This window comes from Notolepis coatsorum (genome assembly GCF_963971535.1).
Source record: "Notolepis coatsorum genome assembly, chromosome: 15".
In the NCBI taxonomy this organism is placed as follows: Eukaryota; Metazoa; Chordata; class Actinopteri; order Aulopiformes; family Paralepididae; genus Notolepis; species Notolepis coatsorum.
In genome coordinates, this window is record NC_140179.1 from 87,804,217 (window position 1) to 87,820,997 (window position 16,781).

General features: G+C 44.0%; 1 protein-coding gene across 3 annotated transcripts in view; it reads right to left on the reverse strand.

The window, feature by feature from the left end:
- Positions 1-2,148: 2,148 nt before the first annotated feature.
- Positions 2,149-16,781, reverse strand: part of cerk (ceramide kinase) — a 64,004-nt gene continuing 49,371 nt past the window's right edge. For all 3 annotated transcript variants that reach the window (XM_084330750.1, XM_084330749.1, XM_084330748.1), the window contains 3 exons: positions 14,894-15,099; positions 14,174-14,346; positions 2,149-4,379 (listed from right to left, as the gene is read on the reverse strand). In XM_084330750.1, coding sequence (XP_084186876.1) covers positions 4,292-4,379; positions 14,174-14,346; positions 14,894-15,099 — 467 coding nt within the window. In that variant the 3' untranslated portion in view covers positions 2,149-4,291. The remainder of the gene's footprint in view (positions 4,380-14,173; positions 14,347-14,893; positions 15,100-16,781) is intronic.

Genomic DNA, 16,781 nt, shown 5'->3' on the forward strand with positions numbered 1-16,781 from the left:
ATGTCACCTGCAGGAGTGACTCAGCCAGTCAGGATGATGTCACCTGCAGGAGTGACTGAGCCAGTCAGGATGATGTCACCTGCAGGAGTGACTCAGCCAGTCAGGATGATGATGTCACCTGCAGGAGTGACTGAGTCAGTCAGGATGATGTCACCTGCAAAAAAAAGCCTCTCTTGGCTTAACGTTGAAAATAGATTGTCTTTTAATATACTTGTGCTGTTCAAGTTGGTCATGAGCAGTAAGACTCCTGTTTTTATACATAATCAGATTGTTTTTAGTAATACTGTGCACGAGCATTACACTAGAGGTTCCAGTAGTGGGCAGCTTGAATTGCCAGGTCCTAGAACCAGCGCTCTGGGGAGATCTTTTATTTTTAGAGCATTAACTCTGTGGAATGGCCTGCCTCGGAACCTCTGCTGCATTTACAGTAGATTCACTTTTAAAAAGAATCTTAAATTGTTTTTAAATTGTTTTTAACACTGTAAAGTGTTTTTTTGTTTTTGTTTTACACTAATGTAATTTTAGCTATATTAATTGTTACAGTAGGTTCATTATGCATTGTGTGTACTGACTTTTAATAATTTTGTTTTTTTGCAATGGTGATTGTTTTTGTGTTTTTTTGTGTGTGGACCCCAGGAAGACTAGCTGGTTGCTATCGCACCAGCTAATGGGGATCCCTAATAAAATCAAATCAAATCAGTCAGGATGATGATGTCACCTGCAGGAGTGACTCAGCCAGTCAGGATGATGTCACCTGCAGGAGTGACTCAGCCAGTCAGGATGATGTCACCTGCAGGAGTGACTCAGTCAGTCAGGATGAACTTGGCCGACAAGTCCTTTGCTTGTGCAGCTCAGAGCACGGCTGGGGCAAACACCATTGCGCTGCTCTGTGCATATACCTGTTGTCCTTGGCGACGGGCTAGACAGGCTGTGATTATAGTGGATTTCAATAACTATATTTTAAAATAATGAATGCATATCGCGATCCATGGAAGAACTTCAGAGACACGGCATTCAATTGGTCAAACCCGCTTGGAGGAATTTATTGACGTACCAATACATCAACAACTGAATTCAGTAGGATTCCACTGAAATCTCTGCTATAATAGATAGCTAGACTGTGATTTAGTTGTATCTCTGCTATAATAGATAGCTAGACTGTGATTTAGTTGTATCTCTGCTATAATAGATAGCTAGACTGTGATTTAGTTGCATCTCTGCTATAATAGATAGCTAGACTGTGATTTAGTTGTATCTCTGCTATAATAGATAGCTAGACTGTGATTTAGTTGTATCTCTGCTATAATAGACAGTCTGTGATTTTGTTAAATCTTTGCTACATTATAATATAAAGTCAGACTGTGATTTAGTTGTATTTCTGCTATAATATAAAGTCAGGCTGTGATTTAGTTAATTGTATCCCGTCATCAATGCTAATGGAGTCTTTGCCAAAATGTATATTGTGATTAAGCTTTTTTAATTGTGTGTCTCTCCTGATTGAATTACTGTTATTGTATACTGTTCAAATGTGTGAATAAATTGTACTTTGATGCTTTGGCAATATTGCTTTTGGAACCGTCATGCCAATAAAACCTTTTAATTGAATTTAAGTGAATTGAGAGTGAGAGAGAGAGAGACAGAGAGAAAGACAGTGAGAGAGACAGAGAGAGAGACTGAGACCGAGAGAAACAGAGTGAGAGAGACAGAGTGAGAAAGACAGAGAGAGACAGTGAGACAGAGAGAGAGTGAGAGAGACAGAGACCGAGCGAGACAGAATGAGAGAGACAGAGAGAGAGTGAGAGACAGAGTGAGAGAGACAGTGAGACAGAGAGAGTGAGAGAGACAGAGACAGAGAGAGACAGAGTGAGAGAGACAGAGAGAAAGACAGATTGAGAGAGAGTGACAGAGAGAGAGAGACAGAGAGAGACAGAGAGAGTGACAGAGAGAGAGACAGAGAGAGTGAGAGAGAGTGACAGAGAGAGACAGAGAGAGTGACAGAGAGAGAGACAGAGAGTGAGAGAGAGAGAAAGACAGAGAGAGGGTTTTTGAGGCCAGTGAAACAGACACGCATCAGCGTCTCCAACGACCAGAGAAAAGAATCAAGCAGTGAACCACTCAAGCCACACATTAATAGATTCAAATGCACTTTATTGTTTTACTTCATTCATTGCTTGTGTCATCTGTATCAGCTTCTTTACATATTCTGTCATGTATCATCCTGAGTCCTGCAAGATGATGATGACTAAATAGATGAAAGAAAGAAGGAGCTGTTGTGTTGTGTATTTTCACTATTTTGATAAGCAAAAGTAACCAAAATACATCAAACGTATAATTTCAACATATTCAAGTAGGGAGAGTGGGGTAAGTAGTGCCAAGGGGCAAGTAGTGCCACCCCTGTTATCTAGAAAACCATAGAAGAAGTTGGTCATGTGACATATTTTTGAAGAGGCATCCATTTCACTCAACCTGCAAAGAAGGGAGACACCTGGCTTGAGAGGTAAGCACATTTAAGTTAAAAAAACATTTTATTGCCCTCCAAAGTAAAATTTGTATGATCAAGGTTTTTTTATTGCTGTGTTTGAACAATTATAGACAACTTTGAAAACAGTTCACACATGTTTTAGTGCTTTAGTAAGCTACACCATGAGTCTATACAGTTAGCACAATGCTAGCTCAAAACAGCTGGGGGATAATTTTTTTTTCAAAATGGTAGGCTTGGGGTGATTTGTGCCAAGTGCCTGCAGTTAAGTTGTGCCAGTGGCACAACTTTCCCCAACTTATAATTATTAACTATATGTTACTTTATTGTATTTTATTGTTATTGTACATTGTATTCTTAATCTTAGACCAAAATCCATCATGCCACGCAGATATACAAACGGAAGACAGACAGGGTTTCAACTCCTCTTGAGAAGTTGGAAAGAGCAGTGATCGAGGTGCAACATGGGAAGACTATACGTCAGGTTGGAAAGGAGATGAAGATCTGCAGGATGACCATAAAAAGATATATGGATAAGAAGAAAGTAGGAGATGTAACAAAGCCAGGCTATGAAAGAACAGCAGTCGGCAATCAAGTCTTCAATGAGAACATGGAGAGAGAGAGCTAGCTGACCATATTAAGATACTAGCAGCAATGTTTCATGGCAGAGGTGTCATGAAATGCCGTGAACTGGCTTTTGAGTTTGCACAAAGAAATGACATTGACATGCCTGCCAGCTGGACCAGAGATGAAAAAGCAGGTTAGATCAAGTATAGGCTATTGGATAGTTATTTGGATAGCTTCTTGAATGTAAACTGCAATGTGCTGATCAACCTTTAACCTTTTCTAGGACCTGATTGGTTCAATGGCTTTAAAGCACGCTACCATTTGGCATGCCGTGTTCCTGAAGCAACCTCTCTTGGAAGAGCTACTGCCTTTAATAAGGACAACGTGGGGGGAGTTCTTTGATAACCTTTCTAAAGTGATGGACAGGTGACTTCATCTAGCTTTGACATACTGATATGATCACATCCCTCCCTCTCTCTCTCTCTCTCTCTCTCTCTCTCTCTCTCTCTCTCTCTCTCTTCTGACACACACACACCCTGACTAGGTAGCCTGGGAAGGAGAGAGGGCACATCATCTCTAGAGGGTCTTCTGTCCTGACCAGAATTGACATTTACACACACACAACCACATCCAAGTATGTTAAAACAGCTTTAAACTTCTCTGATCACCAGCGTTACCTTTTATCTCATTTCAGGTACAGCTTCCCTCCACACATGATTTAAGAAAAGAGGAGAGCTCGTCACTGTGGCCTGGAAATGCAGTCCCACCCATGTTCATTTTCCCGCGTGTCTGTTTCAAGGACAGCCTCGTGAATGGATCACCAGCAGGTTCCGTTGGTCATCATTGTACAAAGTCTGGATGGATGAATGAAGATGCCTTCGTCGTCTTCCTGGAGCACTTCATCCACCACACCAACTGCTCCACCGATCACCCAGTCCTGCTCATTCTGGACAACCATGAGTCTCACATCGATCTCAAGTCAGTGACAATTGCTAAAGACAATGGGGTCATTATTATGCTCACCCTGCCACCTCACACCGCTTGCAACCATTAGACAAAACTGTCTATGGACCACTCAAAACCTTCTATAACCGAACGATGGATGGATGGGTGGATGCGATCACATCCTGGGCGAACCGTATCGATCTACGAGGTCTCGGAACTTGTGAAGCAAGCGTTCCTCTCTGCAATGTCACCAACAAACATAACCTCAGGTTTCAGAGCAACAGGCATATTCCCTTCCTTTCAACAGGGACATGGATCCTCCAACACACACTGCTGCTGCTCCTCCTCAATCCCACGAGCAAACAGCCGGATCAGCTGCTGTTGCACACTGTGGAGAGAGAGAGCGCGCACACACACACACACACACACACACACACACACACACACACACACACACACACACACACACACACACACACACACACACACACACACACACACACACACACACACACACACACACACACACACACACACACACACACACACACACACACACACACACACACACACACACACACACACACACACACACACACACACACACACACACACACACACACAATAAGTTTCAATAAGACTTTATTGTCCATGTGTCAGATATAACAGCAAGGTAATAGTGCCGACCCGGCAGTGGTCTTTGTAGTGTGTACTGTGTAGAGAAAAACATATATTAATAATAATAGTAATAATAATAATTAATTGTATTTATATAGCGCTTTTCAAGAACCCAAAGATGCTGTATAATATTAAAACTCATCTGCCCAACTTCTACTGTAACTCACACCCAACCCGGGCACCACATCAGTCCTAAAAGATCTCCACTGGCACCACATCACCCCAGTCCTAAAAGATCTCCACTGGTACCACATCACCCCAGTCCTATAAGACCTCTGCTGGCTTCATATCTCCCACCGGATCAACTACAAAAGTCTGGCCCTTCACCATCTCACTCAGCTTCCCTTCCCCAATCTTCCAACCTTCACAGTTTTGGGGACAGAGTCTTCTCTAGGGCAGCTCCCAGGCTATGAAACTCTCTCCCCCAAGACATTAGAGACTCAGAGTCCCTCACAGTTCACGCCTCAAGACCCATATATTTTCCATTGCCTTCTCTTAGCCCCCCATCCATCCTTGTATGTCTGTGTTATGTTTGTCTGTTGTTTGTCTCACTACCTCCGCCCCTTAGTAAAGCCACTTTGAGTTCTAGAAAAGCGCTATATAACTCACATTATTATCATTATTATTTTTATGTAGTATTTACACTACATATCAGACATTAAAATGATGTGTTTTGTATTTCAATGGAAAAGGTTATTCTGATTTTGAAGTGGCAACACATTGCAACAAATACCAATCATTGGACCTCATTCTCGAACATTTTCGTAAGTGTCTTCTTAAATATTTTCGTACAAATGTCGTAACAACAAACTTAAGAAAGATCCCCGCCGGATTCATGAACGTGTGAAAATGTTTTCTTAAACAGCCAAAGTGTTCTCAGCGGTTTGATTGATTGATTGAAAACTTTATTAACAGATTGTAGAATGGGTACAATACAGTACGGCTCAATACACACAATTGTTAAGGGGATGCAGACCAGAGAAAAACTTTCATCTTGGTTACATCAGGGTCCCCCATTTTCAATTCATCATGAATTCTGGTGCTCCCCAGAATGAAGAATGCCACTGATTCTTAAATTGAACATGCATTCTAGTACAACAAAATTTGCATAATATATAAACCCCCGCCAGCTCCTTATAAGGGCATGCAACCTCAGGGCCGTGTCCACAGGCAATGTGAAAGCAATTAGCGACTGATCAAATTAGATTAGATTCCAATGTATTGTCATTATACAGCACAAGTACAGTACAACGCAAATAAGTGTGGCATCTAACTAGAGTACAAATGTAACAGTAAAGTGCAATAGTAATATACAATGCACAGGTGATTAAACTGGGTATAAAATATCTAAATTAGTACTACTGAGTAATAGTGCTCATCAGATGTACTGTATGCACAGTGATACAGGTATAAAGACCCTATAGTAAGGAGTAGAACATGACATCTTAGCGTGCCATCTTATTTAGTAGTAGTCAATACGGGTACAGTGAGCGGCTGAAGTGAAAAATAAATGGGCTCATGTGAAATCAGAGTCCAAAAACACAAGCGAGAGATGCTGGCCACTGGAGGAGGAACAGCGGGCTCAGGGTCGTCTGAGGTGTGTCAGCTGCTGCGTCCAAACACACCTACAGTAGCGTCTTTTCAGCAGTCCAATGCTGCACTTGACGGTGGAACGAGTGCATGCGTGGCTCTCATTGTAGGCCACCTCCTGCTCCATCTGGGGGGTTGGTGAGTGGGGCAATCAACCAGGGGGCCAGCGCATATCCACAATCTCCTAATAACACAAGTCTGAGCATCGCAGATGATTTGAACGTTGAGATAATGGAAACGCATCTGGAGAGGGTGCCTTCATTGACGTGCGTGCAGTCAATTGCACCGATTGTGTTGGGCAGACCAGCAATGGCATGGAATCCTCTCTTGACTGTTCGATCGAAATTGTGTGTATCGTGTTGCCAGTTATATGATTCCATCCACCACTCGCTGTAGGCCGGGACTGATGGATGACTGCGATATGCCCACCCTGTCTCCTACTGTAGCTCCCTCTGGAATGTCCCAGAGGCTAAAAGGCCCAAGGTGCACAGTACCTGGACGCGTGGTGGCACAGGGTTTGAGAGTCTGGTCTGGCTCTTCAGTGCTGGCTCCAGGGTATTGCACAGCTCCATTAGGACTTGGTAGCCTGAAGCTTTGGTTCTGTGTTCTGCATTGTGTCAGTATCTCTCTGTGTGTTCTACATTGTGTCAGTGCCTCTCTCTGTGTTCTACATTGTGTCAGTGGTTCTGTGTGTTCTGCATCGTGTCAGTGGCTCTGTGCTCTGCATCGTGTCGGTTCTGTGGCACTCTAAAAGGTGAAGGGCCAGGTACTGCAGAGGAGAATCCTGGGAAGTGTAGTTTGTTTAGCACCTAGAAGGTTAAGTGTCAGGTAAACTGCAAAGGAGCATCTTGGGAAGTGTAGTTTGTTTAGCCTCTAGAAACTGAAGGGTCAGGTAAACTGCAAAGGAGCATCTTGGGAAGTGTAGTTTGTTTAGCCTCTAGAAGCTGAAGGGTCAGGTAAAAAGCAGAGGAGCATCTTGGGAAGTGTAGTTAGTTTAGCCATGCCTCAGTCTAGAACAGTGGTTCCACACAGGGGTGCCGCGGAGAGCTGCCAGGGGTGCCGCGAGATGCCTGGCAATGTTCTTTAAAAATATAGAATGACAACAGTCTTATTTTGAAAATCCTATAGCGGGTCTCATTTCTGCCCACGCGCAGCTCCAGCTATAATAACTAGGCTCCGACAGCTAGCAACATTCAGGTCATTATGATACTCTTATTTTGAAAATCCGTGGTGTCGTGACTCATATCCGCTCTACAGCACACAGCCAATAAGGATGCATCTCCACACAGCAGGCTGAGCAGTAGCGTCTCTCAGCTCAGCAGCAGTAGCGTCTGGATCTGGAACGCGGACAAGTTTAAGAAATGCAAGCAGTTCCATTTATGCAGATGACACTACAATATATGCTTCGGCAAGCAATGCCAAAGACCTCAGCAGTCTTCTTCAAAGTGAGTTAATGCAGATTTCTGAATGGGTCACGGTAAATAAGCTGAAACTAAATGCATCCAAAACAAAATGTCTAATTATTTGTTCAAAGCATGCTCAGAGAGAGAATCACAGATTAAATATTTCTTTGCAGGGTGCAGATATTGAGCAAGTTAAGGAGGCCAGATTGCTTGGAGTTGTAATAGATGAAACACTCTCTTGGTCAACTCACGTTAACAATATTTTAACAAAAATGAGCAGAAGTATTTCAATTATTAGACGGAATGCCTATTTTTTAACAGACACAGCTACCAAGCAAGTCATACAATCACTAGTTTTGTCACATCTGGACTACTGTCCAGCAATCTGGTCAAATGCATCCAAACAAGACTTAAATAAAATACAGCTTACTCAAAATAGAGCTGCAAGACTTGCATTGCATAGCTCAATTAGAAACAGTGTTGAGAAAATGCACAAGGAACTGTCATGGATGAGAGTCAATGAGAGACTAGTGTGTAGTCTTATTTTGTTCATGAGAAATATTTATACTTTACATAAACCTGTGTGCCTCTTTTTGCAGCTGGTGCTTATTAGTGATGGTCATATTCTCCCTCTGTGTGTGTGCGTTTGAAAAGATATGATGAAGTCAGACGACTATATTATATTGATAGTAAATGTACTGAGGGTGGACAGACAGATGATGTTGATATTTAAACATAAAAAATACAATACATAATAAATGTATCCATGATCATCATGCAACATAAAACAATTGCAGGAACGGTTTGTGAGAGGAAGGTGGTTTAGGTTGCGTGTTCCAAAAAATTTACTTAAAGTTTAAAGCTCAATATATCAAAACGTGGCACTTTATAGTGAACAGGAGGTCTATTTGTATTAAAAACAAAAAGACAGGACCGGAAAAGTCTTTATCGTATGTAGGGGTGCCCTGGAATATTTTATTGTACACAAGGGTGCCTTGGCAGCAGAAAGGTTGAGAACCCCTGCTCTAGAAGGTGATGGGTCAGGTAAACTGCAGAGGAGCATCTTGGGAAATGTAGTTAGTTTAGCCATGCCTCTAGAAGGTGATGGGTCAGGTAAACTCCAGAGGAGCATCTTGGGAAGTGTAGTTTGTTTAGCCATGCCTCTAGAAGGTGAAGGGCCAGGTAAACTGCAGAGGAGCATCTTGGGAAGTGTAGTTTGGTTAGCCTCTAGAAGCTGAAGGGTCAGGTAAACTGCAGAGGAGCATCTTGGGAAGTGTAGTTTGGTTAGCCTCTAGAAGCTGAAGGGTCAGGTAAACTGCAAAGGAGCATCTTGGGAAGTGTAGTTTGTTTAGCCATGCCTCTAGAAGGTGAAGGGCCAGGTAAACTGCAGAGGAGCATCTTGGGAAGTGTAGTTTGTTTAGCCATGCCTCTAGAAGGTGAAGGGCCAGGCAAACTGCAGAGGAGCATCTTGGGAGATGTAGTTAGTTTAGCCATGCCTCTAGAAGGTGAAGGGTCAGGTAAACTTGAGGTATGATGGCCGTAGCCCCAGTTGACCACTCATTTTACCAGCAGGTCATTTGGGTGCAAAGTTAAACCTCTAATTTACCAGATTACCCAAATACCATGTAGCCTACACCTGAACGCGCCATTATGCTGCGCCATCCTTTTTGCCCCGGTGATTACATCACTTATCTCAGGAGCAGCTCTGTGCTCGGATCATTTCTGCAATGATTAGTGGAGAGGAAGAGGCGATAAGAGGATGGACTTTATTTTAATTAAAGGGGAGTAACCTTTTAACAGTGGGATGGCTATTAAATTAGAAACATTACAGCACCATGCATCACCGACAATGGAGCATGAGATATATTATGCATTCAGCAGCGACAGACTGGCTATATAGAGGGTTGACTGTCCAGAAGGGGCTTTTAAATGGAGTTAATACTGTTGAGGTGCCAAGGTTGTCAGGGGGGGGGGCTGGTGAAATAAGTTTCTGGGCCAGAACAAAGAGATGGCACTGGATTGCGGTCAAGCACGTCTGAGACTTTCACCCACTGATTCTGGGACCCTACTTGATATTTTGTCAAAATATTAAATGAATGTTACTTTTGTTACATTGCAGTTATGTTTTCTATTTTATTTTTTTTTATCTACTTTTTCTCCCATTTTCTATTTTTCTCCCATCCCAATTTCGTATCGTCCAATTCTACCCTCCCCTGTCTCGAACGCTGTTAGGCCATGCCTCCCACAAGTCGGCTGCAATGTGGACGAAGCCTTGCATCACGTGTCCCCTCCGGTACTCGAGGAAGCAGCTGTCGCCTCTTTTCAACTGCACAGCGCGATCTCTCAGCGTCGGGGGTCTGCGTTTGGAGGGCACGCCGCCCCCGTCGCTTCCTGATTCTGCTGCGCAGGCGCACCAACCGACCTGTAGGAGTCGCTGTCCACAACGTCCGATCCCCACCCATCAGCTTCCCACCCCCTAATACTGCCAATTGTATTAGTATGAACGACCAGCCAAGCTGATAGCAATGCGGAGAGCTGGGCTCGAACCCAGCGTCTCCTGCATTGGTGGCGAGCGCCTTGCCCACTACACCACCTAGCCACCCTTATGTTTTCTATTTCAAAATAATTACTAAAATTCTACTTCGACATTTAGAAAGACTGTAAATCCGATAGTCTTACTGCAAAAGCGGGCCATTCGGAGCCTTCATAAGGCTGGTTACTATGACCACACAAATCCACTGTTTATAAAGTCACATGTTATGACATTTTATGATTTGGTTTATTATAGAATTATGCAAATAATGTACAGAGCTAAAGCAAAGTTACTCCCGGATGGTGTGCAACGTTTTTTTTTCAATACATGAAAGAAAATATGATTTGAGAGACATTTGTAAATTTACTGTTCAAAAAGCTAAGAAAGGGATTAAAAGGAGGTGTATTTGTAGGGGCTGGATACGTACAGTAAGGACCCCAGTTGACGCGAAGGTCACAGCGGTCCTTACCGTATCCAGCCCCTTCCACTAGGCGCAAGCTTCGTCGCTTCCTGGGAATGGCTGGGAATGTTTTTGTAAGAACTTTTCGGTGGTGGTAGCTCCTCTCACCTCGTTGTGTAGCCCTATTGTGCCGTTTGTGTGGACCACGGAGTGTCAGTGCGCTTTTGAGGCTGCAAAATCACTCTTGTGCAGTGCCCCTGTTCTATCAGCCCCCGACTTTGCGTCTCCTTTTCAGCTGGAGGTCAACGCAAGTGCTGCTGGGGCTGGAGCTGTGCTGTTACAGGCGGGAGAGGGCGACATGCATCACCCGGTTTGCTACTTCTCTGTGAAGTTCAAGCAACATCAGCTCAACTATTCCACCATCGAGAAGGAGACGCCGGCGATGCTCCTCGCCCTCCAGCATTTTGAGGTGTACGTGGGGTCCAGCTCCATTCCGGTGCTGGTTTATACGGACCACAATCCGCTTGTGTTTTTAGCCCAGATGTACAACAGGGCTACAATATTGTCATCCGTCACAAGAAGGGCGTGGACAATATTGTGGCCGATGCCTTGTCCAGAGGGTAGGTCTGGGGGTACTAATCGGATGTTGGTTAATAGGTAATAATGTTTTGCTAACCCAGTAGGTTCGCTTCTATGGGGGCAGGTGTGACGTAGGTGGGTTGGTCATTATCAGATCTCAATCAATCAATCTGTTAATAAAGTTTTCAATCAATCAATCAAACCGCTGAGAACACTTTGGCTGTTTCAGCATTACTAAAAGATAAATTATACAATAAATTTTTCTTTTCTTTTTTTTCTTCTTTTTTTTCCCCTCCTTTTTCCTCCGATTTTCTCCCATCCCAATGTTAGTCGTTATGCCAATTCCCAATCCCCTTCCTGGTCGCTGTACACTTACCCCCCACAGTCGGTCTGGGAGAGTGGAGGCTACCACGTGCTTCCTCCGACACACGTCCAGCCAATCAACCGCTTCTTTTCACCTGGCAGCGCGGATTCTCACTGAGAGGGCGTAGCGTGTGGAAGGATCACACTATCCCACTTAGATCCTATCTGCGCTTAGCAGGCGCCCCGACCGAACTGTAGGAGTCGCTGTTTACAACGACCCGGACCCACCCCGCCAGCTTCTCCCACCCTCTAATACTGCCAATTGTATTAGTGTGAACGGCCAGCCAAGCTGGTGACAACCCCGGAGCTGTGAGCTGGATTCGAACAGGCGAATCCAGCCGCTCCGGGGTTGGTGATGAACGCAATCTCCGTTACGCCACCTGACCGTCCCAATTAATTATCTTTTAACCTGAGACTCATTGGCCTTGGCTCATTTTCTGTGAAGAACATAAAATAACACATTTTCATTTTCATTCACATATTACATACGTGATTCACACAAAGTGAATAGCTCTTGTATTGATAAATGTGATCTAGCAGAGGTAAGTGTCAATTATTAACCATATAATTATGTATGCTGTCTAGATGGCTTGTAATTGAGATAAAGTTAACATCTGCCAAGTATTTCTACATTCATTGTTGTGACTAGACCCACAAATATTGGGTGAGTAACAAAAACACCACACAAGGGTTAAAGGAGAACACCACACAAGGGTTAAAGGAGAACACCACACAAGGGTTAAAATAGAACACCACACAAGGGTTAAAGGAGAACACCACACACGGGTTAAAGTAGAACACCACTCAAGGGTTAAAGTAGAACACCACACAAGGGTTAAAGTAGAACACCACACAAGGGTTAAAGTAGAACACCACACAATGGTTAAAGGAGAACACCACACAAGGGTTAAAGGAGAACACCACACAAGGGTTAAAGGAGAACACCACACAAGGGTTAAAGTAGAACACCACACAAGGGTTAAAGGAGAACACCACACAAGGGTTAAAGGAGAACACCACACAAGGGTTAAAGTAGAACACCACACAAGGGTTAGAGTAGAACACCACACAATGGTTAAAGGAGAACACCACACAAGGGTTAAAGGAGAACACCACACAAGGGTTAAAGTAGAACACCACACAAGGGTTAAAGTAGAACACCACACACGCGTTAAAGTAGAACACCACACAAGGGTTAAAGGAGAACACCACACAAGAGTTAAAGGAGAACACCACACAGGGGTTAAAGTAGAACACCACACAAGGGTTAAAGGAGAACACCACACAAGAGTTAAAGGAGAACACCACACAAGGGTTAAAGGAGAACACCACACATGCGTTAAAGTAGAACACCACACAAGGGTTAAAGGAGAACACCACACAAGGGTTAATGGAGAACACCACACAGTGGTTAAAGGAGAACACCACACAAGGGTTAAAGGAGAACACCACACAAGGGTTAAAGGAGAACACCACACAAGGGTTAAAGGAGAACACCACACAAGAGTTAAAGGAGAACACCACACAAGGGTTAAAGGAGAACACCACACAAGGGTTAAAGGAGAACACCACACAAGGGTTAAAGGAGAACACCACACAAGAGTTAAAGGAGAACACCACACAAGGGTTAAAGTAGAACACCACACAAGGGTTAAAGTAGAACACCATACAGCATCAGCTAAATGTAAATGTTAACACATTGGGACCGACCACGGATATATCCGTGGGAAGGTTGTTTTGGCTTTTATTCCATTTTAATAACCTATTCAATGTTGGCGAGTGGCACTGCAGATGTACCCTACTCTTCGAATTCGAAAAAGTGCATTACCGGCCAGATCCTCTTAGGGGCGCTGTATCGATAATGCAGTGGCAGAAGTTTTTTTCTGAGTTTTCAATGTAGTTTTCTACTCACCTGAAGCGATCCCTATAGCCTGTTGCACGGAATACGTTTTGGATCGCGGATTTCACTATGCAGTAAGGGAATATATCATCAGCCAATGGACATATCGATCTACCAGATGGCGATCGATAACTGGGAAATGGTCTGGTGGATCCAACCGGCTCATGGTAAGATCTTTTTCACGTAAATTACAGCCCGATCGGGCCTTGTTATGATACTCAACCAGCCGATCAGCGTATGTGGCTACTGAGACGAACACGGTTATTGGTAATCAATAATCAGAAACGACGTCCCCCGCCCCCCCCCCCCCCCCTTTCATGCATTGATGCTTGAGGATCGTAACGATCATATGCAGTTTGAGTTTTAACTGTAGCTTCTGTATAACCGAAATGCCATTGGATATAACGTTAGTAGCTATTAGCTCTTTATCCAGCCTTCCAGGAAATATACTAGACCAAATCCCGTATAACGCTTATATTCACGGCGCTATAAAATGAGAACGTATTGATGACATTTTTTTCTTTAAGCCATTTTGAAGGGACGGTTTATGGTCTCAATTGACAATGAGAATGGACAGATAGCAATACTATGAAGTAAAGATTTAGCTCTACAAACAGCCCCACGGACTGTGCAAGTCTGTTTACATATGCTGGCCGTCTAGAGTGATATTAGATGCATCCAAATGGCCGCCAATGTGTTAATGGAGAACACCACACAATACATAAACACCAGCTACCTGACTTGTATGGCAGCGTGATCGAGGATCTCCCCGTCACAGTTCCAGCTGCTGCGGGCGCCACAGGCTGGGGGGGTGGAGCAGATCTCACTCGGGTCCTCCAGCGCCCCCTGGTGCTCGGGCTGGAAGCGGAACCTCCTGACCCGATGGACCTCCACGAAGGAATGGTCAAACTGTGGCAGAGGTGGAAACAGGTGTGGATGATGGACAGAATAGTTGGATAATGTCACCATTGTTTTTACCTGCACAGAAATTAGGCATTTTCTTTTGAAAGTGGTTACAAAGTATGACAGGCGGCCACACTGGAAGGAAGAGAACTACACAAACAATATTCCGTGCAAGGCCTCTATTGTAATCATATTTTACCAACGAGGTGAAGGGTCAACGACATCCTAGCCATCAACGCTGCCACTTTGACAGGCTTTATAAATCAAGGTCTACAATGGGGTCAAACACCTGTCTGTACAAGCTGACTGAAGACAACTGAGATTTACTCCACAGTGCACACAGAGAAGATTTCAGTCAGCTTGCACAGACAGGAGCTTGACCCCATTGACTTTGTATTGGTTTGCGTCTAAATAACCAGAGCTTGTACGAGGAACAGCATGGATTGGAGAAAGGACAATCAACAATATCCTTGGTAAGTCGAGAATTGGGCTAAGGTTCCAAAAAAAAATAATCACCACTACCCCTTTGACATTCTAATCTATCTCTTTCTACCTGGTCTTCTTTGTTGGTGTGGCGGAGGAGGTGTCGGAGGAAGTCGAAGCGGGAACACTTCCTGACGAGGATGAGGTCGGTGGTCCCGTCGGCCAGGTGGGCGGCGGGAGACAGGCCCTTGGGGCTACGGGGACACGCACAGCTCATGCTGGCCGCATTGATGGCAATGAACTTCCCCCGAATCGCGTGCCATACGCCGCCGCTTCCTGTGACAGAATGAGGACGGCCAGGGTGAGTTTGACCAAAGATGGACACTGCCAGGGTTTGAGCTGATATACAGTATATATATACACCCTGTGACTGTTCCATACCAAAGTACAACACGTTTTATACTTAAAGAAACACACCAACATTATGTGAAATGCGCTTACGGTCTTCTCCGGTCGTACAAGAAGAGAGATACCAATTTCTCTCTGTGTTTTCAGTAGAAAGCTGTCCGGCACAAATGAATGGAAGCGGATACAGACCATGTGACCACAGTGACTTCCATCCATTTGTGCTAAGCTAGGCTAGCTCACAGCCGGATAGCAAGAAAGAAAAGAAAACAACAACAACAACAACAACAACAACAACAACAACAACAACAACAACAACAACAACAACAGAAACAACAACAACAAAAACAACAAGGATAAAAGTTGTAACCAGAAGTGGACGGTAACAAACCCACTGAGACCACATGGGAAACAACTAACATACTAATTGGAAAATAACTGATTCGAGAGAAGAAAACAGCAGATCAAACTGGGGACTTTGGACTCTTTATTAAACAGAATGTTGCATTAGGAGGCTCATCTGCAGATGAAGTGTCTCGCCTCATTGATTTAGCAGTTGTTTGAGGTTTTACAACAGTGGCAGGATGCCCCCCCGCCGCCAATGCTGGCACAGACAACTGTCTTCCTGTTTGGTGGGGGTCCATTACACACACACACATTTTAATACTTTATTTGGTTCCACAAATTATATTACATAAACAGGTAATCAAATGTATTGGGGCCAAGCAGCACTGAACACTTAAGGGTACACATAGCACATCCTTCTCCACGTGGCTAAGCTGCCAATAATAGCTGAGACAGAGCAATATTTGGCAATTTGTTTGGCTTTTCTTTTAGACATTAGCAACAATTCTCAGACCAGTCATGGTGCATTTGTATACATGGCCAAGACTTCCGAACACAAGTACACTATATCTACACCTATACCCAAGCTCAGTCATCACACTGAGCAGTGGTTGGTATTTGATATACTTGTCCCGGAAGGCCTGGTCCATGTACAGATCAAAGGTACAGCCTACTTCTATGACCAGCACCTCCCTGTGACTGGTGTCAACAAAAACAACGTTCGGTGTATTTGGTATGTTAGCAAAGACATCGTTGGTAAGGCCAAACCACTCTGGTTTCACTCTGGCATGTTTGTACATTGCTGCACTAGTTGGTGATATGTTCCGTACCACATCAGACACAATGTCCACAATACAGTCATGACGAGCGATGTACAGGTGTTTGTATGCATTACATCCGTTTGTTATGTGTGCAATGGATTCTAGGTGTTGTGAATCCTGATGGTTTAAACAGAATGGACTGTGAGTTTGAGGATACCAAGTGGACAGATTGTATTGAGTGGGTAATACCTGCAGTCTTGCTTTGATGGTAAATTTTAAAACATCCTCACCAACAGCAGCGTTCTTAAACACTGAGTGTGAGACCGAGTGGTCAGCAAACTCCAAACAAGCTAGCTTTCCCTGTAATCGGAGTCCACACCAGTGCTGCCTGATCTAAGACTGCTTCATGCTAAGCAGAACCCTCCTTGCAGAGTCTCTGTGCAGTTCGACAGTCTCTTCCTGCGGTGTTGTGATGTTGGCCTTCTCACACACACACACACACACACA